This window comes from Rissa tridactyla, chromosome Z (genome assembly GCF_028500815.1).
Source record: "Rissa tridactyla isolate bRisTri1 chromosome Z, bRisTri1.patW.cur.20221130, whole genome shotgun sequence".
Lineage (NCBI taxonomy): Eukaryota > Metazoa > Chordata > Aves > Charadriiformes > Laridae > Rissa > Rissa tridactyla.
In genome coordinates, this window is record NC_071497.1 from 20,936,199 (window position 1) to 20,962,765 (window position 26,567).

Consider the following 26,567-nt stretch of genomic DNA (forward strand, 5'->3'; position numbering starts at 1 on the left):
GTATTCAGACTAGCCTGAATAATAATATCAATTAAATTTGAAGTTTGTTAACTTACCCCTGAGGATTTCTGAGTACCTAAGCAAACGCACAGTTTTGTTGATATGCATGAGATAGGTTGTGAAATCTGGCCTATAATGAAAAGCAAAAAGACATAAACCTTTTATAATGAGCACGCAGTGCAAATCTTGAATTACAATTAAATGTTTTACAGAATTTATTTCATCTAATTTGTTGTAAATCTAAGCTTTTCTGTTCCTATAGTGGCAGTTTGTTCTCTGTAGTGTCTAGGTGGCTAGTTAGGACCTTTGGCTAGTTCATAATAATTTTGGACAAGTGGGTTGTTTGTTCCATTTAAATGTAAAGACGTAGAAGAAAAGTAAATAGTCTATATTTTTAAGTTTTCCTCTTGAGAATGTAAAAGTAGTAAATCTGAGAAATTAGATTCCACTACACTGAAACACATAGGAGTAAAGAAAACACTATATCCTTTTCTTTCCCCCTTGTGCCCAGTTAAACCTCCATCCTTTTAACCAGTCTGTTTGCCCTTATTTGTCATTCAATTCCAGCTGCCGAGAGCGGTTAACACCCAGGCTCTGAGTGGAGCAGGAATATTGAGGATGGTGAACAAGGCTGCCGACGCTGTCAACAAAATGACAATCAAGATGAATGAATCGGATGCAGTAAGAGCTGATTTTTCGGCTTGAATAATGAGACGAATTAATGAGCCTCAACAATTGCATTTTATAGCTGTAGAAGTAGAAAATGGGTTATTAATTTGCTTATTGGCTTGAATTCTTAGCTGTATCAGTTGACCACCCTGGCAGTATGTGGATAATTTGCTTCTTTAAAACCAGAAATGGTGTTGGTAATCTAATTTGTAATGCTTGACTCTTTCATCTTTTGTCAGTGGTTTGAAGAAAAACAGCAGCAATTTGAGAATCTGGATCAGCAACTTAGGAAACTTCATGCCAGTGTTGAAGCGTTAGTCTGCCACAGAAAAGGTAACTTTTATGTGGCTTCATGAAATGACGTGCTTAGAACTTTAGGAAATGGTGATGAAACAAGAACTTAGTATGTTAGCGCTCTTAACTAATTAATTGAGTTAAACAGTATATTTTAATGCAAAAAAATCTTCTAAATGTACCTTTTTGTTTAAACTTCTGTAGCATTTTTGTATACTGCTTTTTAATTTTAATTTTAATCAGAATATCTATCATTCCTGAAGTTACTACATTGATTTAGCATCGCTTTTTTTGTTGCAGAGATTCAGTACCATACCTAGCAAGTGATTCTACTACAGTAGACATCCATAAATGTATCTCTAGGTCTCATAGCAAGAGTCATTTCCTTCTGAACAAAAAGTGGCTGCATAAATCCATTTAAACATCTTTTAGTTCATATTGCTCTGTTAACTGAGTTTAAACTCTTAAACAGGAATTACTATTCTTAATTTGGTCCATGTAATGATACATCATCAAGCTACTGTTAAGTTAAACTTTTCTGGAAAGATAAGTAGACTCACAATATCAGATTTTGGTTTACTTATTTTATAGAGAAGCAAAGCCTGTAAGTTTACATTTTAAAATGACCTGTGCTGCTGTGTTGTCCAAGATTGCTTTCTGACAGATGACTTTTAAAAGCCAAACACCAAAACTTCGATTTCTAGATAAAGGAAGACCATAAATATGCCTTCTGACACTACTGTGTTATGTTAAAATATGAAGTCACCTTTCAGCTTTACAGTTTGAAATGTGTGTGAAAACATCATAAGTTGCATTCTCATAACTCTGTCAGGAATTACCCTCTGCTGTAAAAAATCTTTGGCCAGATGTCCTCAACACTGAAGAGTATTTTAAAAAGTAATGGAAAATCGAAGTGTTGTTTGGGTTTTTTTTTTACTGTTGGTTTGACACCTGCTTATAGGTTTGAAGAAGCGTTTATTTTTTCTAACGAGTTGTGTTTAAATTTTAAGGATTTTAAAAATCTGAAGACATTTTGCTTCTACAAATGTTTCTGGTGTTCTGATGATTCCACAGAAGCAGCAGATTTGCAAACAAACCTGCACTTTCAGTCGTGAAGTAATTTGAATTAACATTTGTTCAAAGGTCCTTCATATGACTTAACTTTGTACAGGATGACTTACATGGGATTTGATGAGACAATTGTCTTAGAATTTGTTAATAAATAAGCTCAAAACTTTACCTTCATAGATGCCAGCCACGCTGGTATGTGGTTTGTTTTTTTTTTTTTTTCTTTTAAGGCTTGTCAGGATGTTGCAACACATTACAGTATTCACAATTAAAGGTACTTTAATCAATAAAACAGTCCAACAGAAAGAAATTCCACTCATGGGGGTGGATGGTTTTGTGAAACAGCTGAGATTTTTTTCCAATCTGAACTGCATGGAACAACTGTGCTATAGACCTATTTCAAATTTGCTCTGTAGGTGACTTGTTTTGTGTGCTTGCATTTTCTCTGAAGTAGGCAGGTGGGTAACACCGAAGTGACAGTTTTTTCCCTGTCTGTTGATAGACAGTGTAGGCATGACATTAGCAGTCTCAACAAAATATTTACTGATGGAAAGGTGGTTTTGTGCAGGAGGTTTTCTCCTAAATGTGGTTTCATCATGATCTTCTTGTGTATTTTATCATGAGCTTTAGAAAATACAGCTTGTATTTTTTCAGTTGGTTAAGTTAGGTTTGAAATAGGGCGGAGGTCTCTGCTCCATTGATGTATGCTGCAGAGTAATGTAACAAATTAACTACATTGTACTGAACATCACTCCTGTATTTCAGAGCTTTCAGCCAACACAGCTGCCTTTGCTAAAAGTGCTGCCATGTTAGGTAACTCTGAGGACCACACTGCTCTATCTAGGGCTTTGTCTCAGCTTGCAGAGGTTGAGGAGAAGATAGATCAATTGCATCAAGAACAAGCTTTTGCTGATTTCTATGTGTTCTCAGAACTGCTTGGTGATTACATTCGTCTCATTGCTGCAGTAAAAGTGAGTACTACTAGGAAAAAACCTGATATTTTTCTGTGTGTAAAGTCACATTCCTCAACTTCTAGATTTAGGGTAAATGAATGTGTGCATTTGCACACATTGTAACACAATGAAGACTAAGTTTCTGCCTGAAACTTAGCTGAGTAAAATGAATGCGTCCATGATCAGTTATTCCAATGATAAAAATGGTTGTGATCAAAAATGTGAATGGATTAATAAGATTCAGCCAAAATGTAAATGGTGGACATATTCTTCTTTGAGCAGTACTAGTTGTGCAGCAGTTGACCAGCACTAGTAGTGTATGGTGTCCCCAGATACTAGAGTATTAGGGGACACCATACACTACTGTGTCTAAGCATACTGTACTTGTTTCTTTCAGGTTACTACATTTTCAGTATGCTCATCAATTTTTGAGGACGTAATTTTGCCGTGTTTGGCAGATAGCCAATAGTTTCTGTAAATAAGAAACAAATATAATTTGTGGATTTACATCTCATTAAAGGAAATACTCAATTTTGGTGTAAGTCATGCTGCACAGCATAGTTAGCTTTTGATATGGGAAGGGGTGCCTACAGATTTTATCCAGAAATATCTTTGAACTTGCCAGGTTGTTGGGAGTATCCATTTTTCTTTTATTTTCTTTTTTTTTTGTTTTTTACTATGTATCCTTTGATTCTGCTACCTTAGTCCATTGCTAACAAAAATGTATTGCTGAAAAGCATGTAATCCATATGCATAAAAAACTTGCTAGAATCTGCATTTAGAGAAGTATTTGCATAATAGAGCACTTTGTAGTGGTTCTTTTGGTAGTCTTTTGATGAAATGAGGAACGTAAAATGGTTTGGGGCACTAAGGTATCTGCTCTGAAAAGGATTCTTGAATATCCTGTTATTTGTGGAAGGTACTGAGCTGCGCAAGCATGCTGCCAAATGAAATGCAAGACAACATATGGTAGACACAGTAAGGTTTCTTTGAGTATACTTCTTCCAGTTTTATCCAGAATTACCTTTTCCTACTAGGAATTTAGATAGCTTTAACAATTCCATTTGTTTAATAAATTTGTCTGTCCTTACAGGGTGTGTTTGATCATCGAATGAAATGCTGGCAGAAGTGGCAAGATGCTCAGGTCACTTTACAAAAAAAACGTGAAGCTGAAGCAAAGCTCCAACTTGCCAACAAACCTGATAAACTGCAGCAAGCTAAAGATGAGATAAAAGAGGTAATGTTATCAAACATTATTTTGGAGGCTAGACTTTCTGCATTAACTCATTCATTCTGCATTAATGCACTACTTTATACCATTTTTATTTAGAAATCATTTACTCATGTTCTGTTTTCCATATTTACTGAAATTGTTAAAAGGAATTTATTTAAAATATTAAATGTGCGCAATTGTTACTCATTGTAAGATCTGTAAGGCAGTTAATACTGTCTCTACAGAGTCTGGGAGATGGGAGGAGGGGATCATGGACAAGTTAAATAATGCTTTTTAAGTGTTAAGAGATCACTTGGGTAGGCAGAGGAGCATCTCTTGGCTTCTAAAGCTAAAATCCAGCTAAGATGACTAATGGAGAACTGTTCCGATGTTTTTCTTAATTATGCAGCGTATCTACCCATATATATGTGTGTGTATATATGGTGTAATTTCAGTAAAAATAAATCTAACATGTTGAAGTGTCATAATTTATACACTTTTTCTGTCATGCTTCACTAAGGAAATTGAAGAGGTAGGACAACTTAATTATTTAACATTAATGCATTCTAATTATGCACCAGTAGTCTCCCATTAAATAATGGGAGAACATCATTGCAGGTTTCAAGCTCTCTTACGCAGTTACTTTGTTTGGCTTTCTCATTGGTCACTAACCACATGCTGCTTTGTTCTTTTTTGCCCTTCAATGTATTTTGCGTACGGTGTTGAAGTTACTCATTAACTTGGCTTTTTCTTAAAAAAGACCTTTGTTTACTGGGAAAACTTGCTGTCACTCTTGTGTGACCACATTCTTGCTGGTTGCCTCTCTTGATGTCACCCATCCATCCACAATACGAGTGAGCTGGAACTCCTTGTCAAAAATACTTCCCGAGTACTGGAAGTAGTAGGATCCTTTCTCAGTCCCAATATTAAAAGAATTAATTATGTTGTTCCTGAAGGATTTATTTTTCCTCCTTTATTGGATGATTAGAGAAGGTTGTTAGTAAACCCACAATTTGAATGTACTGATGGAAAGTTATTGCTGCCATTGAAATACGTTCAGAGTTGCTGAATTCTGTAATGGTAATCCTTCTGGCAGAGAAATTGCAAAGTGGAAGCCTACATAGCTTGAGTTTCATCCATTACTCAGTTGCTTTTTGCAGATAAAAGGCCAAAGAGCAGTCCTAGAAATACCCTATTGAATAAGGAGAAATTTTTCCTTGTCAGAAGCTGTAAGATGGCAGACTATTATCCAGGGATAATTTGTATAGGACCTGGCATTTGGGCATGATGAAACTGGAATGTTCGATCCATTAGGCCTACAGAGGTTTTCACTGAAGTCTCAGGCACCTCTAGTTGCTGTGGTAGGAAGGCACAGACAGTCATAACCTACCTTTTCCTTGGCTGAGTTTTGTAATGTTTCAGTTATCGAATAACTCTTCAGGCTGTTCTTCTGTGAAGAACATCCCATTATGACTTACTGCATAGCTTCGTAGTGTATAACTGAAAAGGCAATAAGAGGACTGTGAATAATAAATATCTATTTATTTCTATTTTTAGTTTAGAACATACGTGATGTTGATCTCCTGTCACAATAGTAACTTGACACTGCACCACAAAGTGCTCTTGTGAATAAATAGCACCAGTGGATTGCTAACAGGAATATGCTGTATTGAAGAATGTTGTTTCCCTGCTGCCTTTTTCTGAGGAAGATAAGCGTTAGTGGATGTATTGGCTCCCATGACTCAGTTAATATGTTGAGATGGACAGATACAGTTGCATTTTAAATATCTGTTAGCTTGCATGCATCTGAAGTGTGGGGCTGATAGCTTTTTTTCACAATTTATCTACACACTAACAATATAATAGGTGTGTAAAAGCAGTTATAAGGTAACGTAGATGCTGGTGATCTTGTATTGTGTAGCTGGATGCCTTTACCCTTAAACTAAGGAGAAACGTAACTCCCAATATGGCAAAATCGGACAAGCAACATCACTTTCTCTGAATTTTCCTTTTGTGCCCTCCTTACCTGCAGCAATTTTCCTACTGCTGCTTTCTCTGAAAATAGTCCCCACTGAATAAAAAAGCATCTGTTTTGGATTGCCTAAGGAATGTGCATTCTGGCTGGAGAGCCAATAAACAGGTCCTCAATAGCTCGTCATCTGCAACGGAAATAGGATAGAGATAATCATATACTTGAAAATAGGCAGAGAGGAAGATTTAATCATCTCTTCTGGGATTAGGAAAGTATAGGGAACTAACTTTTGAGACTCTTCCACACTTGGTTAGACAGGTAGTCACCGAAATCTTACAGGTTTAGATTCCTTTTACAACAGTGTTTGTAAACAGAATAGCAGATAACGCTTTAGTGGTCCTTTTTCTTTCCTAAACAACCTCTAGAAAATGTTGTTAAGTGTTCCTTAATGGCAATACTAAGATATTTTTACATTTCATCTACAGATAGCATTACGTTAGATATACCATTGTTTTAACTGATCTGATGCAATCCTATTATACAAACTGTTATTTTGAAATTGTTATTGTAAGACTTCCCCTTAAGTATGCCAAAAAATCAAATATGTCCTGTTCAGCTCTTGAGTGACTCTCACTAATACACTAAAAAATGTTCAGATACTGGTAGACTGAATGGACAACACGAAGTCTTACCTCTGCATGTCTTTCCTTTGCCAGTGGGAGACAAAAGTTCAGCAAGGGGAAAAAGATTTTGAACAGATCTCCAAAACCATTCGCAAGGAAGTGGGAAGATTTGAGGCACGTATAATTTTGTCCAAGTAAATGACAGTTTTACTTTAGATAATATTGACTTTCCAAGTAAAATTGGTTAAGAGGTTAATATGCCATAATTTATTTATTAACAGAAGGAACGAGTGAAAGACTTTAAAACTGTTATTATCAAGTACTTAGAGTCGTTAGTGCAAACACAACAGCAGGTAAGATAAATTTTAAGTTTTGTACAAGTTAATATTTAATATGTTCCATATTAGGTTAGTTAAAGACTGGCTTTAAGTATAGCAGTTTCTAATACATAAAGAACGACTTCTAGTCTGCACTGTGTTGCAGAATAACATAGTGAAAATAGTTTCCCAGCTATTGCTATGCTTCCTTGCACAGCTCTAATTCAGGGAAGCAAGGGAGAAGCTCCCTTAGGGCGATATGCGCGAATGGAGGGTCTTGTCATCTTCTGAAACTGAAGTAATACTTTCACTTATAGATTGCAGTAAATTGTCATAAACATGTGCTTAGACTTACTGAAGAGACTTGAATACTTAAATGTTCATTGCTCTTTTTAAAAAGTATAAAGTATTACTGAATATTTTAGAGCAGTAAAACAGTTTCCAGTGACTCAGAAGTAACCTTGCTCCCAAAAGAGTGTCTGGAGTCTTCCCGTTCATTCTGGGAATATTAACCTTTGTGTAAGGGTACCGCTTTTTTTTTTCAATTAGAGTTAAAAATAGCAAACTGGTTTTGCAAACAAATTCTGTATAACTGTGTTTTACAGCATTGTGTTCAATGTGTGGTAACAACTCTGTTGCTATGACCAGATTTGTGTATTACTTGTATTTTTTCTTGCATTATGTAATAGTGTGAGTGAATGGATAATATGAAGCACCTATGTTGTTATTTTGTCCAGTGGAGATAAGTTTTCCACAAGAGAAGTAAGGTACATGTGTTTTCTTTTTCAACATTTAGTACTTAGTAATGAGTGTTTTTCCTTTCTCTTCAAGCTAATAAAATACTGGGAGGCATTCCTACCTGAAGCCAAAGCCATCGCCTAAAAGAAGAATATTCCAAATGACAAGACACTCTGGATGTTTGTCCTGGATAAAACTAAATTCCACAGTGAAATCACTTTAAATCATCCAAATAAACCACTATATATTTTATGAATTAACATGTGGCTTTTTTTATATACTACAGCATTTTATTAACCAGCTGCATGTCCTGACCCTCTTTGAAGTGGACTGTGGCATGATGTTCTGCAATACATTGCTGAATTGAACACTATTGTGTCTTAATACTTGCACTAAAATGTGCACTGCAAGGCCAGAAAGCTGATATTTTTGTTCTTTACAATGATCTGTAGTATGTTTACCTGATCTTTATGAAACAAATTTATTTGCATTGATTAATGTTCACTTAAACATTCCTGTACAAAATCATGTTTTTGTGATTCCAATAATAAAGGGATGTACCTTGTGAAACATTAAACACTCTGGTTTTGTATCTGTAGATATTTACTGCTGTTCTTAGAAGTATCCTTTAAAACAAATTGAGATTATATCAAAGGCAGAAACAACACTTAGTAAAGAATGCTGGAGGTGGTATTAAAGGTACACAAAGAAGTATTTCTGGTAAACTATTCTGTTTTTTAATTCTGAATCTATTCTTTACAGGTATTCTTTTCACCTGAAGTTATCACTGCCTTGGTACACTGTAATGCGTTAATACTCACAGGGTCAAATGACTGATGCTTGGGCAACAGACAGGCATAAACTGAAATCTCTTCCAAGAGCTTTACAAAGCTTCTGAAGGGTTAAGGTCACCTGCATGGTCAAATACTGATGTCCTACTTGACTGCTAAATTTCATCAATTGTCTTCAGTGGTCTCAGGATACAAAAAGAAAAAATCTTGCAATACTTCTGGTAGTCAGGGAAGAAGAAAAGTAGATAATTCAGCTGAGTGCAAGACAGTTGTAAGGGCTAGCATTCTACTTGGATTTTCTTGGGTAGAAAATACATTTGCAGGGACTGATTATATCTTCTGTAAGAAATCAGAGCAGCTACACATTTTTCTGAAATATACAATATCAACATAGGATGTTCTGCCCTGTCATTCTAATGACATACTGAGCTTGTCAATGGCATGTATTAGTATTAATGGCAGGTATTAATAGTAACAAATTTTAAACAAATATTAATCATACAAAACACAGGAGAAGCTGTTGCTTTCAGCTAATCATAAGACTGCAGGATAAGCCCATGAATTTTTATTGGTTTTGGTCCAGCTTGAAGAAACACCCAATACTCTTTCTGAACAGAATGGAAACGTGAATTCAGCTGGAAGATCATACACAATTTATGCAATAAAATTAGTGTAAACTTTCCAGATTAGTGTCTCCTGTTTTTTCTGTACTTAAGAGTTCTGTTCACTCTGTATTTCTAGGAATTTTCAAGGAAATTAGTACAGAAACTGTTACGTTAAAAAAAAAATTATCAAGCATCTTTTTAATGGTGAAATGCTAAAACCTTACGCTTATAATACCTTGTGCATCAGTGTTTGTTAAGTCATTTAGCTTGTAACTGCTTTTGTAAAGCTTAAGTATGCAAGAGGTTTAAGATGATGAAATTGATCTAGGCATAACACTCTACTAAGTACTGTGATATACTTGGCTTTGGCTTGCTCAGTGCTAATGAAAATTGACCAACATTAAACTTCAGATTTGTTCCAGTGAGAGTGAAAGCGAGTACTTCCAGAATTAAAGACCCAATTTGGACATGCAGAGCTCAAAATGGGTAAACTTATACTTTCATCATCTTTTTTTCTTTAAGTGTTTCATCCAACTTTCTTAGCTCTTGATCTTTTTTTTTTTTTTTTTTTTATTCTATCAGGAATAGAATTCAGTTGAATTATGGGTCAGATTTCTTCTGTCTGTGATGAGAGAATGAGGAATAGCTTTCACATTAGTTTCCTAGCAGGGATTAGTGTGACTTTCTTTGTCGTAGACAACTGAAAATGAGGAGGAGTTGTGTGTTGGATTTTTTTGGGTTTTTTTCTTAAAACAGCAGAAGCCTGTTGGAGAACAAAAGGATAATAGCATTTCTGGAGTTCAGTGTCCCAGAGGGTTGCTAATACAAAAAATCTGTAGTCTGCTTTTTGCGTCACAAGGTTAATTTGAACAGAAGATCCAGATCAGCTGTCACATTTGGTTAGCATAAAACTCTTGTTGTTTCAAGACTCTGTTAATTTATTTTGTGTATATTCCCCTCCATTATGAAGATTAAAGGTCTATCGTCATCCTAGTACAATAACTATTCATATTAGCAGATGTTTCTGAAGCCAAGTGAATGGAGGTGTTGCTGAACTATTTTCTCCATGGAGCTCACTACAGGATCTTGCGCTAAATTTAAGTGTTGTTTCCCTGAAACTCCAAGCCAGTGTACCACTGAAGAATCACTAGCGTGAACAAAATGAATGTTTTCAAAATGGTGAACTACATTTGGAATACTGTATAAAAGACAAGGTTTTGTCTTTTACTAAACTACTGAAGTTTATTTTACTTTTCAGGTTAAAATAAACTCTGTAGACGTTTACAAAAATTTTAAGTGATCCCCATTCTTGTAGCCGTCATGTCCACGTGCTTTTTTAATTAAAAATATATGATGTGATGTGGCTCACATGGAAGACATTTTTCCCTCTTAAACTGACTTTCAGTCTACAATAAGCCTCCGATTCTTTAGTCACTGTCCCCTTTAAAATGGAATATTCTGCTTCCCTATCAATTATTCGTTCTTTTACCTCTCCTAAGTTATTTCCCTCTGAAAGCCTCATATGGCAGCTTGTGTTTCAGCATCTCTGGAGTTCATGCCCCAGATATGTCAGTTTCTTTCAAATTCTGGTGGAGATGAGCTGCTGGCTAGTATATCCTCTGCATTTAAGTGAACAGCCAACATCCACTAAAATTACACGTACAGTGAAATGATTGTCTTAAAGAAAAACAAAAAGGAAAAAAAGAAAACGTACATATTTTTTTTTTCTGTCCTTCCACTGTAGAGTACAACAGGCTGTGTAATAATTTCAATCTCTGGCAAAATATAAGTCAATTACAACCATGTGAGAAAAAAAAGCTCAGTATTAAAACATATAAGGAGCTAAAGTTCCAGGATGTTCAAAATGTTACTTGTTATCTGCTAAAGGGATTCTTCCTTTTTTAAAAATTCGTGTCTTCCATAGTTGAATGGGGGGTGAGCTTGCTAGTAAGTAAAATTACTTGTGACTTCTCTGCTAAAACACTACTTTTTTTTTTTGTTTTCCCCTTCAGATCAGTAAGGAAATGACTAACATAGGGAAGGGATATAAAATAACCCAAATCTGTTTTCTGTCATTAAGAAAGAGGGTCTCAGAAGAGTATGCAAGGCAGGTTAGGCAGAATAATTCTAGCAGGATATTTGTATGAAAACTAAAGCGAAAGAAAGGTGCAATGAAAATGGAGGGGCGAGAAAAGACTTGAGATAAACATTGTATCTGTGGCTTAGAGAGATCGAGATAAGAAGAGCACAAGGAAGGAAGATAGCACAAATCGTGACAAAAGAAACGCTTTATCTTAGCCTCACATCTGATGTGGAACTTCCACGGGAGGTCTCAGTAGGGTAGAGGAGCACTGCACCATATGAAAACCTGCAGTTATTTTACATCGTACTAATACACTGATTTCCCCTACCTTGACCCACCCACGCACGTGTGTGCACACGCTCCAGGTGTTCAGAAAACTACCTACTTACCAGCTCCAAACATTGTGGCTCTTAGGAGAAGCACTGAGGTTTTTATTTGATACTATGAACTCAAGTAGAAAACTGACTGACCTTTCTGGAGTTTTATGATTCTGCCTGTAGTTGTTTTGTTGGTCTTGTTTGTACTTGCTGGCTGATGAAAGTGCTTTGTGATATTTTAGAAACAACTACACAGCTTTAAAAAAACCCAAACAACAAAAAAAAAACCACGCAGCTAAATCTTTAGAGGTGTAGGAAGACGTGAACCCCTTAAAAAGTAAATGCTGTTCTACTCCAAGTTTTATCAAGTGTGTTGAATTTCGCTACTTATTTAAGAGACCAGTATCTGTGGGAGTACAAGGAGTAGTGGGAGGTGCAAGTTTACTTAAAACCAGTCTTTCTGGCAGCAACTGAAAAATTGGCAAACTGAGGTTGTGATCTTATTAAGGACTATCTCTTGTTTTAATCTGGCCTCTTGTTTGATGTGTGCTTTACTTATCACTTTGATTAGAATTTTTATATGCATTTCTTTGCCTACTTCTATTCTGGGAACTAGCCATTCAGAAAGTCCTTGAATCGTGAGGATTAGTGGAAACTGATCTTTCACAGTGGCCTATGTTGGTTCCTTTTTCTCCCCCATGAATCATTCTAGCATGATGAATGCTGAATCCCCCGCATAGGAGGAATTGCAGTGACAGATTTGGGAAAAACAGAAATGGCTAGCAAAGGGGTGTTTTTGTTTTGTTTTCAAAAATATATTTCATTTTTAGATAGTCTGAAAGTTCGATTGTGAAAATGCCACGTTCTTATTCAATGATTTAAGCGTGGCTTACTTCACTGATTGAACTTGATTCTAAATGGTGGTGATTCATAGTTTCTGTAATTGTGGAAGGTTAAGCTAAAGTCTAATGACAGGTAACAGTTAAAACTGGCATATATTTATTAATTTATTTTACATTTTGGATCAAGTTAACTTAAGAATATAACCCAAGATACTGATACCTGTAACAAAAACCAGCAGTGAAGACCAACACCTACAGTTCTTAGAGGACGTTTTGGAGCTTGCTCAAGAGATGAATTTAAAGGCAGCCTATGTAATTGTTAACAGTAGAGCTCAAGCCTTTTACAGTTTTGCTTTTAAGATTACTAACATTAATACATGTTACACAAGTTCAAATCAAGCTACACTTACAAGTATTTTCTCCTTGCTTTGTTGTTTGTGGGAATCATTGTATTATTTCTGCAATCAGGTTTCAAAAAGAGGAATCCTGGATGGTTTTCAACACACGTTAATAGCACTTCATGAATTAATGTTTATTAAATTTTTGCTCCTCAATGTATGAGACAAATACAATCCTTGGCCAGTCAGCCATGTGGAGAAATCCTATTTTTTCTTTAGATGTAACTTTAAAGATTAGCCAACTAATGATGATATATTGTGCAAATTAAGTATTTAACATTCCAAAACATATTGACGTATTTGAATTCAGCGCACCATGTAATCTTCCTTGTTCCTCTTGGCTGATGCACAGTCAAAAGTTCCATTATGTACTATTGAATTTGAAACCAGATTAATGCCTCAAACTTTCCTTTGTTAATAAGTTATATAATATTAGGGAGAAAAGTAGCTTTTTGAAATAATTGGTTATTAGATTGCAAAGAACCACAAATAGTGCCCCCATGAAATTCTTCTACTGGCTTCTCATCAGCATAAATGCATTATGGCATAAATGGTGTCCATACATTTTGTATTTGGGGAAGAACAGCAACTAAGCTTGAAGGCTGGAGTCTTAACCAGAAACTAACGATAATGGTAGCATGATAATTACTCTCTAGCATGCCCACATTTACCAGACTGAATAGACTATTACATGGCCTGTCTTTCCTTGGGATGATTATAATGTATTTATCAGAGTACACTTTGGGGGAAAATGGGATTCCTTATTCACTCCCTTCAGTCATCACTGTGTTCCAAAGACATGGTCCCTACAGCAAGAGCACATGGGGACTGGAAACCTGTTCGCCCCTGTCACCACTACCACAGAGCAGCACTGGGACTGTCCTGCTGGTCGTCTGCAGTTGAGGACACTGCCACAGGAGCAGCATTGTGCAAATGCCTGGGGACTATCATGCTTTGATTTCATGTCATTTTTTATTATGTATCGTTGTTACTTTGCTTTAATTTAGCAAAGTGAACTAGTGTGGTTTGCTTTAGTCCTCTTGGTTTTAGTCAAAAGCCTTCCATTTTGTATTGAATTCTTCAGGTCACAGATCTTTGCTTAAAGCAAAATATAATTAAATTTAACTGGCAGTAAAATGAAGAGAAATGGAGGGAAAAAGAGCTTGTAATGTTTTTTCCCTGATGTTACTAGTCTAGAAGGAAGCAAATTAGTTTTCAGATGTTTCAAAAAGCTGATCTTGGAAGCACCAAGATAGCGTAACCACAGAGGTCAGATAAAAGCAATAATTTGTTTTCTGCCCATTTTTGAGGTACGTTTTTATACTTGACTCTGCTTACGCAAAATCAAGCCCTGTATACACATGAATTTATAATGGCGTGTTACTCTTTAAAAGATCAGTGGCAGATGGTAAAGTTGCATGTCTTAACCATTTAGCCTCTGAGACTCTCCAGCATTCATAAAACCTTACAAGGTGAGTTTTAAGGTACTGCCATCTAAAACAGCTGCAGTTTGTTGTCATTTTGCGGTGCTTCTGAATGGTCCTGAAGCTTGGGGTTAGCAAATTTGTGCGAGATGGGAGCGTTACCCTGCGCAACTGCACTGACTACTAAATGCATCTGGCATTGCACGCTCTGTTTCTGCCCCCGTTACTGCTGAAGTCATCAACACAGATGCTTATTTTGGGGAGGTAGAGAAGTTTCATTTTATTTTCCCCATGACTAGAAATCATCTACACTTCTCTGAAATGGTTTGGTTTGCTCTGCTAAATAATGAAGTAAGAGGCAGCTTCTCGGGAACAGCCACAATACAGGCAACTCTCCTCAGTGCTGACCTTTTTTTTTTTCCCCCTCAATTTCATGTACCAGTTCACAACAGGCATTATGAAAGGTACCGTATTTGTACAGCTATTAGGAGTTTGTTGACCAAGCAGGCCTAGGGAGTGGTTTGAGCCATGCTGCAAATGGATAAATTAATCCCTTTGGAAGTTAATTTCTTTTCTCCACGCTTTTCTGTGCTCCAAAGCAACACTGCTGCCCTGGCATATTAAAGCAGGTGCTTTCAAACTTTGCTTTTACAAATACGGTGTTTTCAGAGGAACCCGCCCTCCTCTCACCTCCCCCCCCACCCAGAGCTGGGTACCGCGACGACGGTGGCACCGCCGCTCTGCTGGCGTGCGGCCAGCCCCCTGCCTAGTCCGAGGAAAGGCCTCGACCCTCCACTCCACCGGCACCGCTTCCTCGCACGCCCTTAAAGCCGGTTTTTCCCCCTTCCCGCCTGCCTTCCTCCGTGCGTGAGCCGCCGCCGGGGCTGAGGGGAGGAGAACGGCCCGTCCAGTCCCGCCCCGCCCGGGGTCACGTGGGCGGCGTCACGTGCGGCGTGCAGATGGCCGCGGCGCCGCCGCCGCTGCTCGCCGCTCGCCCGCCGCCCTGAGGGGGAGCCGGCGCCCCTCCCTCCCCCCTCCGTTCCCCTCCCCACGGGCCGCCATGGAGGTGTACATCCCCTCCTTCCGCTACGAGGAGAGCGAGCTGGAGCGGGGCTACACGGTGAGGGGCGGCGGGGCGGGAGACCCCCGCGCCTCGGGGAACGCGATGTGGCGGCGGGCGAGCGGGGGCCGGCCCGGGGGCCAGGCCGCCACGCAGGTGCCGGCCTGAGGGGCCCGCGGGGCGGGACGGGGCCGCCCTGCCCTCCCCGTGCCTCCCCTGATGAGGCCTGCCCTGGCCACCTCGTCGCAGGAAGGTTGGCCTCGACCCGTCGGGCATCTCCTGGCCCAGGCGAGCTTCATGCTGTGGAGCGGTGGCGGTAGCGACAGCGGTTAACGCAGCGTGGGCAGCGGGTCGGGGGGAGGGGTGGGGCTTCCGTGCCGCTGGGCCCGGCAGAGAGAGGCGCATCACCAGGTCCAGGTGCGGGCTCCCCAGCGCAGGGCCAAACATGATGACGGGACAGGGGCGTCTCTCGCGTGAGGAAAAGTGGAGAGAGCGGAGACTGTTCGGCCTGGAGAAGGCTCATGGGGGAATCTCATTGCTGTATACAAATAACCTCAGCAGAGGGAATGGGGAAGAGGGAGCCAGACTCTTCTCGTTGGTGCCCGGTGACAGTACAAGTGGCAATAGGCACGCATCAAAATACAAGGAATACCATTTAAATATAAGACAAAACCGTTCTGTTACCACGAGGGTGGTCAAGCACTGTCACAGGTTGCCCAGAGGACTGTGGAGTCTCCATCCTTGGAGGTTCTCAAAACCTGAGTGGACATGGTTCTGGGCAGCCTGCTGTAGCTGACCCTGCTTGAGCAGAGGGCTTAGTCTACACAGTTCTCAGAGGTCCTTTTTGACCTTGGTGGTTTTCTCATCCCAAGGAGCTGTTGAGCTGTAAGTTTTCCACATGAGATGGGATGCTCTGGACCAAAGTCCAAGGCGTTTGACTTAAGGTGGATCTTCAAAGCTAGCTTATTTTTATTAAATTTATTCATTTGGTAGTTTTGAGCTGTTAAGAAATACCGGGAAAAAAATCTAATGTTGTGGAATTGCTAGAAGATTGATCCATGTAGGCATAGTTGCATGAAGCAAGTGCATCTGCCTGATGCTAATGCTGTATATTCTTTGGTCCTCACTGTCACTGTAAATATTGTAATATTGGCAAGTATTTACAAGCCTTGTAAACCACTTCATATGCGTTAATGTGGGAGTGTGACTGCATTAATGTTTCTGCCTTAGGTGAACTTAAATGCAAGTGGTCCCCCTACAACATGTCTGTGTGATTTTAGGGAATGAAATCGCCTTTAAAACATTCTGATTGAGTGTGGTTATAATAGCACAGACTGATCCCAGCATATCACAGTTGGGCAGGCTAGTTGAAGTGACAGAGTGAGCATATTGCACAAATAGGATTTTTCATAGCAATATATATATTATTTGGTTTTAGTCTGTTTTTTATTTCTTTAATAGTAATTCTGTCAGTAAATCCTCCTATCTAGAGGATTTGCTATTTTAAATTTTATAAATGTTAAGCTATGTAAGCATGAAAGAAATCAGAAATGAAACTGTATCTTTCTGGAAGTCTTTCAAGAAAATGATCTTGAAAGTGAAAATGTTTGATTATTACAGCACTGTTGATTATTACAGCACTGTTACTCTCAGGTCACTGGTGATGAGTCAAACTCATGCATCTGAAACTTTCTCAAGCTCAATAGTTTGGTAGTTGTTCTTGCATGATTAGTTGGCCTCTTCAATCAGATGAGTGGGGTTCTATTCCACGTCCCATACAAAATTTATCATGCTTTAAGCTATCGGATGCATCAGTTCAAGGATTTCCCTGATCATGAAACTGTACTAGAAGTCACAGCTAATATTCCTCTGAGTCAGACGTGCTTGTGGGAGAGAACATGGAATTCTGTGCTGATAATAACATGGTGTATTTCCTTTATGTTTTAAAGAGTTTATGGACTATGCATGAGCAAGGCGTATTCTAATGTAATTGTCAATTTGTTACATTGCTAAATAATCTGCATAAGTATTGTTCCAAGTATAGAAATTCATGGCCGATGCAAATGACTACACTATAAGCCCTCCCTCCAGCAAAACTGAGATTAATGAGAGTTTACCATTGCTCTGTACTAGCTAGGAAGATATTGTGTAGGCAGAGATATTTACATAAGACAAACCAGTAACATAGGAATTGTTTTCCATTGAGCGAAAAGGTGATTTCACTCGGACAGCTGGTGCTTGTGAATGTTGCTGTGTCCAGACCACATCAGCTCTCATTCTTTTGGACCTCATTTTGTGGGCGTTAACAGTCAGAAGCTGTGGGTTTGGTAGATACCGCTATAAAAGATGGGGCTTGCAGAATGTTGAAGACTTTGTGATTAAGTAGATGTTTCACCAGTTCTGTGCTGCCTGAATCTGATGCATTAGAAAAGTCGAGATAAGCACAGGAAGTGACTCTGTGAAGTATTGAATCTCTTTGAAATGTAACCTTCAAATTGAAGGGGATGGGTGCTTACCTGGAATAATGCAGTGTATCTGAGTGAAGTATGTTTTTTTTCTGTGAAATTATATAGATAGTTCAATTTCAGTTATTTTGCATCATCAGGCTTATGTATAGTATTAACATTTAAAACAGTATGGTGATAAAGGTCAAAGAAAGCATATTGCCTCTGATGAACACGGCTGGCAAACTGGTAACAACGGATGAGGAGAAGGCTGGGGTACTTAACAACTTTTTTGCCTCAGTCTTCACTGGCAACCTCTCTTCCCACACCTCTCCAGTGGATGGACCACATGTCAGGGACTGGGGTAGCAAAGTCCCTCCCACTGTAAGAGAAGATCAGTGTTGAGACCACCTGAGGAACCTGACAAGTCTATGGGACCTGAAGGGGTTGGCTGATGTAGTTGCCAAGCCACTCTACACAAGATTTGAAAATTCATGGCAGTCAGGTGAAGTCCCCGGTGAAAGGGAAACGTTGCACCCATTTGTAAAAAAGGTAGAAAGGAGGACACTGAGAACTACCCACCTGGCAGACTCACCTCTGTGCCTGGGAAGATCATGGAACAGATTCTCCTAGAAGTTATGCTAAGGCACATGGAGGACAGGGAGGCAATTCAAGAAAGCCAGCATGGCTTTACCAAGAACAAGTCCTGCCTGACCAGCTTAGTGGTGTTCTATGATGGAGTGACTGCATCAGTGGACGAGGGAAGTGGTGTGATCTGTCTGGACTTCTGTAGGGCCTTTGACGCAGTTCCCACCACATTCTTCTCTCTAAATTGGAGAGATACGGATTTGATGGGTGGACTGTTTGGTGGATGAGGAGTTGGCTGGATGTTTGCATCCAGAGGGTAGTGGTCAATGGCTCAATCTCCAGATGGAGATCAGTGACAAGTGGTATCCCTCAGGGGTCTGTATTGGGGCTAGTACTGTTTAATGTCTTCATCAATGACATAGACAGTGGGATCGAGTGCACCCTCAGCAAGTTTGCAGACAACATCAAGTGAAGGACAGGATGCCGTCCAGAGGAACCTGAACAAGCTGGAGAAGCAGGATGGTGTGAACCTCATGAGGTTCAACAAGGCCAAGTGCCAGGTCCTGCGCTTGGGTTGGGACAACCCCAGGTATCGATACAGAGTCAGGGATGAAAGGATTGAGAGCAGCCCTGCCGAGAAGGACCTGGGGTTGCTGGTGGATGAAAAGCTGGACATGAGCTGGCAACATGCACTCGCAGCCCAAAAAGCCCATCGTATCCTGGGCTGCATCAAAAGAAGTGATTCTAGCCCTCTACTCCGCTCTGGTGAGACCCCACCTGGAGTACTGCGTCCAGCTCTGAAGTCCTCAGCACAGGAAACACATGGACCTGCTGAATCGGGTCCGGAGGAGGGTCACAAAAATGATGAGCGGGATGGAACACCTCTCCTACAAGGAGAGGCTGAGACAGTTGGGGTTGTTCAGGCTGGAGAAGAGAAGGCTCCAGAGAGACCTTATTGCAGCCTTTTAATACTTAAAGGAGGCTTGTAAGAAAGATGAGGAGAGGCTTTTTAGTATGGCCTGTTGCAATAGGACAAGAGGTAATGACTTTAAACTAAAAGAGGGTAGATTCAGGTCTGATATAAGGAAGAAATTTTTTACGATGTGGGTGGTGAAGCACTCGAACAGGTTATCTACAGAGGTTGTAGATGCTCTATCCCTGGAAACATTCAAGGTCAGGTTGGACAGGGCTCTGAGCAACCTGATTGAGTTGACGATGTCCCTGCTTATTGCAGGGGCGTTGGACTAGATGACCTTTAAAGGTCCCTTCCAACCCAAGCTGTTCTATGATTTTGTGATCACAGGAGTAGTACTTTACACAGCTTGAGGTTTTACTGTTTTCTTTCCCACGAGTGATAACTTGTTCAGAATGACAATGTTTTCTTGGAGTAGCTAAAACAAGGAACTATCAGAGATGATGTGGTTAATAGCAGAAAAGGATGATGGAGCTTGAGACAGATAGAAGATTGCTCACCAGCCCAGTAACGTGCCAGGGGGTTACAGAGGGTGTCTTCTGCACTGTGATTGTCAGGGTCCATTGCAGAGAAACAGGGCTGAAGAGGGCACTTGAGAAGTGTGGTGATGGTTATTCTAGTTTCTTTGCTAGAAACAATGATGATGGTGTCCTCTTGCATGAAATGAGAGACCGGAAGGAGACTCTTTCCTCTCTGCATGGCTACCAAAATATGCTTTCCTGAAGTCTCGGAGTTCCTGGTTCCTTATCTTTAGCAGAACAGAATCCAGTTCCTCTCGGATTCAGCCTGCCACTGTGTATTTTCACTGCCTAGAAGGGAAAGAGTCAAAAAGAGTGTTTGTCCTTTTCTTTAAGGAAGCTCATTGCCAACTTCCTTTTTTTTGTTTTCAGCTTGCCTTCCCTGAAACCTGTTGTTTCAGATGATTTTCGACTTGGTATGGCTAGGCAGCACTCACTGGTAAAGTGGAATGGGCACAGACCCATCAACTACGGGCTAGCTGTAGAAGCAGAATGCAGCGCTGGGTACAGGGTGGGAGTGACTTTCCAGGGAAACTGGAAATTCTCCCTAGCTTCAAAGGGGAAAAATACAGAGAAATGAAGAAATAGAAAGGATGGGGTCTTGACCAGTGAAAGATCAGCTTAGAGAGATAAAAGATTAGAAAGAAAAATGAGGGAAAAGTCTATAATGCAACACTTGAGATAGGGCTCTGCTAACAATGTAAATGGGAAACACTCTCAGTCTTTTTTTTTTTTTTTTTCATGAGCTCAGCTTTACTAAAGCACTCTTCCTCTGATATAAAACCTTGAAAGCCTTTTTTTCACTACCACCACCTCTGCAAGAAAAAATACAGAGTAAACCTGCTCTTGTTCCAGTTCTGTTTGGGGTATACGTAAAATGATGAAACACAGAATAAGGAAAATGTCTGTTTTCCTTGTGGACAATTAAATTTCATTGTCCGTTTAAATTGATGACACTAGCTTCCAAACTATTGAGCCTGTGCTAATGAATGCAACAGTTGTTCATAATTTGGCAGTGAATGACCTTTAAATGTAGACGCTTCCTAAGGGTGTCCCTAGGGAACAATTCAACTTCGAAATGACACCCATGTGTTCTTGTTATCATTTAAATATGCTCTCTTTGTCAATAACAGAATAATAAATACTAGTTAGATTTCTAATGTTGATTCAGATGCTAGGAAACTTACTGAATAAATTAGTACACAGTTGACTTATATTGACCAAAAAAATTTTACAGTGGTATATTGCAGGTCAAGGTGACATACATTTAAATGTGTTGTAGAGCAGAGGGCATACTTGACTGACACATGTGCTTACTACGTTTTTAATTAACACTTCCAATACTACTACCCAAATTGCTCCTGGAGTTGCAGATGTTGTGGAAGTACAATATGACATGAAAGATCCTGAAGTACTGTGGATTTTTTGAAAGTCCATGGACTTTACCATGGTAAAAGCGGCTTAATTACTAGTCATACTCTCATTTATGGAAGTATAAAAATACAAGAACTTAAAGTTTGGTATAGCTTATGTATTCCAGCATTTTTTACTGTTGTAAATGTGCGTAGAGTCAAAAAGGGAAGTTGTTAGATGTTCTTCCGTATGAAGCCTAAGAGTAAGCCACAGTAGCAAGTGATAAATGTGAAAGATAAAGGGAGAATATTTATAAATATTGTATTTATAAAGCATGGACGGAGTAATTATGTGAGTAAGTTTATGTAAAAACACTTTAAAGTATTATTATTCTAACCCTTTCACTGGGTCTCTGGACTGTGTGAACATGATAGTTTAAAAAACCTGAACAGGCTCTGTGTGCCTTGAGTATGAAATCTGCCATTGTGAAGACTGCTTGCTTACTGGTCTCGCTTACAAGTTCACCACGTGTTACCTTGTGTCATAAGTCCTATTGAAATCAGTAACAGACCAGTTACTCCAAATTCAAGGAAGTTAACCAGAAATAATAGATGATAGATCAATTAGACTTTTTTATTGTCTTAGTGTCTGCGTAGAGGATTTTTAAATGTCCTGGTTACTCCACAAGGCAGTCAGAGTAGGTCTGTACAGATACTTCTGTCTCCTACCTGAGAAGATGAAGAAGATAAAGATAATTTGACAGATGCCAGTGCTTCTGTAATGTCAGAAAAATCCTATTTTGGCACTTGTTTTTTTCAGTTCCAGTGAAGGAGCATGGAAGAAATAGTGGAAGTGAAAGAAACAGATCTGATAGTTTAGGCCAAAGATTTCTGTTACTGAAGATATTTTTTTTGTTGTTGTTAAGGTGTGCATTTGTCATCAGTGATGATGAAATTTTTTTCCTCCAGTCTGTTTTCCTGTTGAGAGACTTTGAGTCAGTGATACGAAACTGACCACTTGATATGCAACAGGAACTTGAGTGTGAAGTAAGACACACAGAATTTTGCAGTGCGCAGGAAGACAGCTAAGGCAGAAACTGGAAAAAGGTAAAATCAAAGTGAAAAACTGACTGAATGTATACATAACAATCAGCTAAAGCTGTTTCCTTTTTTATGTGTTTAATCTGCTTCGAGGTGTGGACAGATTAGACAGAGACATAGAACTGCAGTGATCTCTAATTGTTGTGCAATTGCTTAAAGCCCCCTGATTCGCAGTCATGAAATCCTAGTGGAAAGGGCCATGTAAGATTTCTCTGAGTAAGAAATCACTTTCGATATATTCCTGAGGGGGGTTCAGCAGTAGGATAAAGAAGCAATAGCATGATTACCTATATCAATTTACCATCTGAAAGACCAAAATTTGACACATTCTGTCAGTAAACCATAACTGCAAAGCATGCATTACGCAGTTCTCTCCCAAGATCTACTGAGTTGTGGTTTTGATGAGGAAGTTACATTTTCAGAAAGATAGGGGGTAGCAGAGTGTTCGAACATGCATCACAATAAAGATATATATGAATTCCATCGAATCTTTGAGAGGTAGTAGTGGCAAAACTTTGTTAATAATACGACACTACCAATGGAATTATTTCATCAGAGGGATTCACGCTTAACTGTTCCTGCTGGTGTTTTCTGTCTGTATAGCATCAAGTTGTGATACTTGTAAAATCTTGTCAACAAAGATAGTGTTAAACATTATGTACATTCTTTACCTCCCAAGAGTGAGAACACACCAGGCTTTAAAATGCAACATGAGGGAAGATGCAATAAAGGCCTCCCTTTTTTTTTTTTTTTATTACTGTAAAGCACATTTTAATTGGTCTTTGAACTTTTTAATGCCTTATGTAATTCATTCCAGGTTTAACTGATAATTAGTCATCATTGTCATGGTATTTATTAAGTTACCTTGGAATTTTAGTATATGATACCATTTTTATGTTAGGTGACTGGTGAGTCCTGGAGAAGCTGAGGATGTGTTTTTCATCTACAGCAGTGACTAGGTTATTACATTAATTAAATTAGTATTGCAGGAGCAGTTTTAGAAAGCTTTCTTTCTAATAATAGGTATTTATTTTTAGAATAACTGGAAACTTTGAATGGCAATTCTTCAAACCATTACAATCCAAATTATGCACTGGAAAATACCACCAGATATCCACCCACTTACAGATCTCAGTTTTTGTAGTCTTTGTGAGGAATGTTGTCTGTGCTGCTAATTTACATGGACACATTCGTCTTGGCCTTAACTGTCTCTCTTTTTAAGTTCCTTCTTGAATTTTTTACCTGGAGGAACTTAAAGGATTGCTTGTATGGAGACTGAATATACGTAGATCTTAGTGGTTCTTGTAATGATAATCTTTGAATTCACAAGAAACAGGAAAGAAATCAATGGGACTTTATGCTGCAGCTTAGTGACCTAATTGTGTTTCTTACGCAACAGGCCACTGAGGACAAAGTTTAGTCAGTCTCCACCCAGCTCTGATGAGGTGGAGAAAGGTCTTTCTGTCAGCCTGGTGGTGAGGAGAACATTGAGAAGGCAGGCTTGCATGGCAGAGCACTTGGTGGTAGAACTTCAGTACTACATTTGGGTACAGTGGAAGTACTTAACGTTAGGTATGCACCATGGAAGTGTGCTAATGGAAACTTTCCAGCTACTGCGTTTTGAATACTCCTATTGTAAGCACAATAGGAACCATTATTTCTCCTGTTTACAAGAATTATATGAGGACTTGTAGCAACTTTTCATTTTCAGTTTTCTATAAACCTGGACTTCCTGTGGCTTGGGGAAGGCTAAATAGCATTTTGTAGGACATTCTGGAAGGGGATTTTGGTGACAAAGCAGAAGTATCATCATCCCCCTTGAAAGTGACATTCTATTTTTAATGGGAAATTAGAGGAGAAATGTATGTAGTCTGTTAACAAACTGTTTGTTCTTAGGTGTCCTGATGTTAAAGATTTTGTAGCTGGAACAGGGATATTCTCTTCCTGGGAACAGTTATTTTTAAAAATTATTATTTCAACTTTATATATCATGTTATAAACATTCCACATTACACAAGCCGTTAAACATTGTGTGGTTGTTGGTTTTCTTTAAAATAAAATTTTTGGGGTGCAATGGTAGTGCTTGGATACTTTTAGGCATTGAAATAAGACAGGACAGAAAGAGCATACCATGAGAAAGGAGCACCGTTTCCATTCTAGGTTCTAAACAAAGTATTTTTCCTCTCATTCCTCCTCTGCTGGTGCAGTAAGAGCTCCACCTCCTGTTCAAAACAACCTTCAGTTCTAAAAACATATAAATAGGAAATCTGAGAAGATGCTTTTGGATGTTGAAGCTACCACCAGTGCAGCTAGAATAGTTAATTTATAAGAAGTGACAGCCAAACCTCCACTGCTTCTTCCATTTAGTATATTATTTATTTGTATGTCAGAATGTTTGTGGGTCCCAGTTAAGACTAGGGCATCGAGGTGACAGTTGCTGAATTGGGTACATGGTACACAGTTTCAGAAATCACTCTTGAAAAGCATTGCCTATACTCGGTCATAGTTGTTTGCCTGATGAGATGCTGTGAAAAGTAATGTCAATCGAAAACAGTGTTGTTATTGTTTCACTACTTAATTCTTTAATATAGTGAAGATAAAACTTCTGTGAAAGTCTTTTCTCCCACTAGTTTACCCTGAATACCTATCTTCATTATTATTATTATTTTTTATATTCCTTGTCTCCTCCTGTAATTGATTCACTTTTTAAAAATGGATTCCCTTTTTATACCAAGGCAGAAGGTATTCATGTGCTGCAGTATCTCCAAATTGGAAAATAATGAAATCTAAAGCTTTCCTATCATCTTTTACGTAAAGACAAACAAAGAATCTTGATTATGTGGTGAAACAATCAATTGTTCAACAGCAAGTTTGTATTGATTACAGTGAACTGCTTTTATGAAAAGTGACCATGCTAACTGCCTTCACTTCTGGTCTTGCACAGGACTGTTTCTTTGCATATGGATTCCCTTCCATACCCTTTACTTAGTAATCAAGCTCTTTCCAGTACTAGCACTCCCTGGTCATGAGTTTTCCTTGCAGTCAAGTTGTGATGGTAATTACAGTCTTAACATTGTTGTTCTTTTGAGATGTGGAAACATAAGGAACGTGTCTTCAGTTTAATCATAAATTAATGGATTAATAGACTTATAGTAATGTCAGGCAATGTTATAAAAATATTAACTTTGCTTGAAAGATGTGAAGAAATGGATGTTCAGGGAAAAAAATGCAAACCAAATTTGTAATTGAGTGTTATGCCATTATAGAATCAGAAAATAAATTAGCCTGTTGCTTTTCTGCGTTCCTCCAAATTCTAAAAAAAATTATGTCCCATGATGACATACACTAGATGAAACTCCAAAATGCTCCACTCTTAAAAGCAGGCTAGAGAACTTTTAAAAGCAGATTTTAATTAAAGATCCATTCTCCCTCTAAAAGCCAAAGACCTAGCTTCCATTTTTATGTTGCAGTGAGGGAGCATAAAAAGTCAGTAAATACTGAAAAATTCTATTTTTGGTATTGAATAGAAAATGTCAGAGGCTTTCCTTTTGCTGAGCACTCAGTACGTGGATGTATGATTGGTAGGAGTACAATCTTTGCACTATTTCCTCTGTATGTTTTAAAAATTCCTGTTTCACAGAGAGATTATTAAGCTCAAGTAGATTGTGAAGTACAGCTGAGTATGCTTTTTTATTTTTTTTAAATTTCCTTTCCATATTTCTCCGTTATATCAAAATCTGTTCCTTTAGTAGTTTTGGTTTTACCTTGCCTTGGCAAAAATGTTACAATGTCAGACTTCAGGTTTTGCCATAAATTCTTAGTGCCAGTTGGGAAGAGGGAAAGGATATTTTTAGATGTGTTTTAAAACAACTGGGTAAGAACTTGTTAGGAGTGTTATTGAGGATAGTAATTGTCTCCACTCAAATAAGACAATCCTTATGTTGGCCTGAATTAGAGACAAAGTAGGAGAATATACTCTAATTTCAGCACTTGCGTCTAGGTCCTTTAACATTTTCTCTTTACCTTTTGGTGCCTACTTGCTATTGTGTATTTATCTGGAAAGTAAACATAAGGAGAATACACTAATGGAAATCAGAAACCGTTTTAAGGTACTTGGTAGAATGATTTTTTTCTCTATGTGTATTTAGTTCTATATTTGAATTTTTCCATTACTACTAGATGGTTTGTATCTAATTGTGGCTTTAGAAAACCCTAAATGTAGTT

At 38.6% G+C, this 26,567-nt stretch overlaps 2 protein-coding genes across 3 annotated transcripts in view; both read left to right on the plus strand.

Annotated features, from left to right (window-relative positions):
* Positions 1-8,424, plus strand: part of SNX2 (sorting nexin 2) — a 35,006-nt gene extending 26,582 nt beyond the window's left edge. Inside the window, exons 9-15 of one of the 2 annotated variants that reach the window (XM_054185457.1) lie at positions 568-681; positions 909-1,002; positions 2,797-3,002; positions 4,078-4,221; positions 6,886-6,966; positions 7,074-7,145; positions 7,941-8,424. In XM_054185457.1, coding sequence (XP_054041432.1) covers positions 568-681; positions 909-1,002; positions 2,797-3,002; positions 4,078-4,221; positions 6,886-6,966; positions 7,074-7,145; positions 7,941-7,991 — 762 coding nt within the window. In that variant the 3' untranslated portion in view covers positions 7,992-8,424. The remainder of the gene's footprint in view (positions 1-567; positions 682-908; positions 1,003-2,796; positions 3,003-4,077; positions 4,222-6,885; positions 6,967-7,073; positions 7,146-7,940) is intronic. The other variant, XM_054185458.1, reaches the window with a different exon arrangement.
* Positions 8,425-15,254: 6,830 nt separating this feature from the next.
* SNX24 (sorting nexin 24) overlaps positions 15,255-26,567 on the plus strand; it is a 90,720-nt gene continuing 79,407 nt past the window's right edge. Inside the window, exon 1 of the mRNA XM_054185390.1 lies at positions 15,255-15,427. Within this exon, the coding sequence (XP_054041365.1) occupies positions 15,368-15,427 (60 nt within the window). The 5' untranslated portion in view covers positions 15,255-15,367. The remainder of the gene's footprint in view (positions 15,428-26,567) is intronic.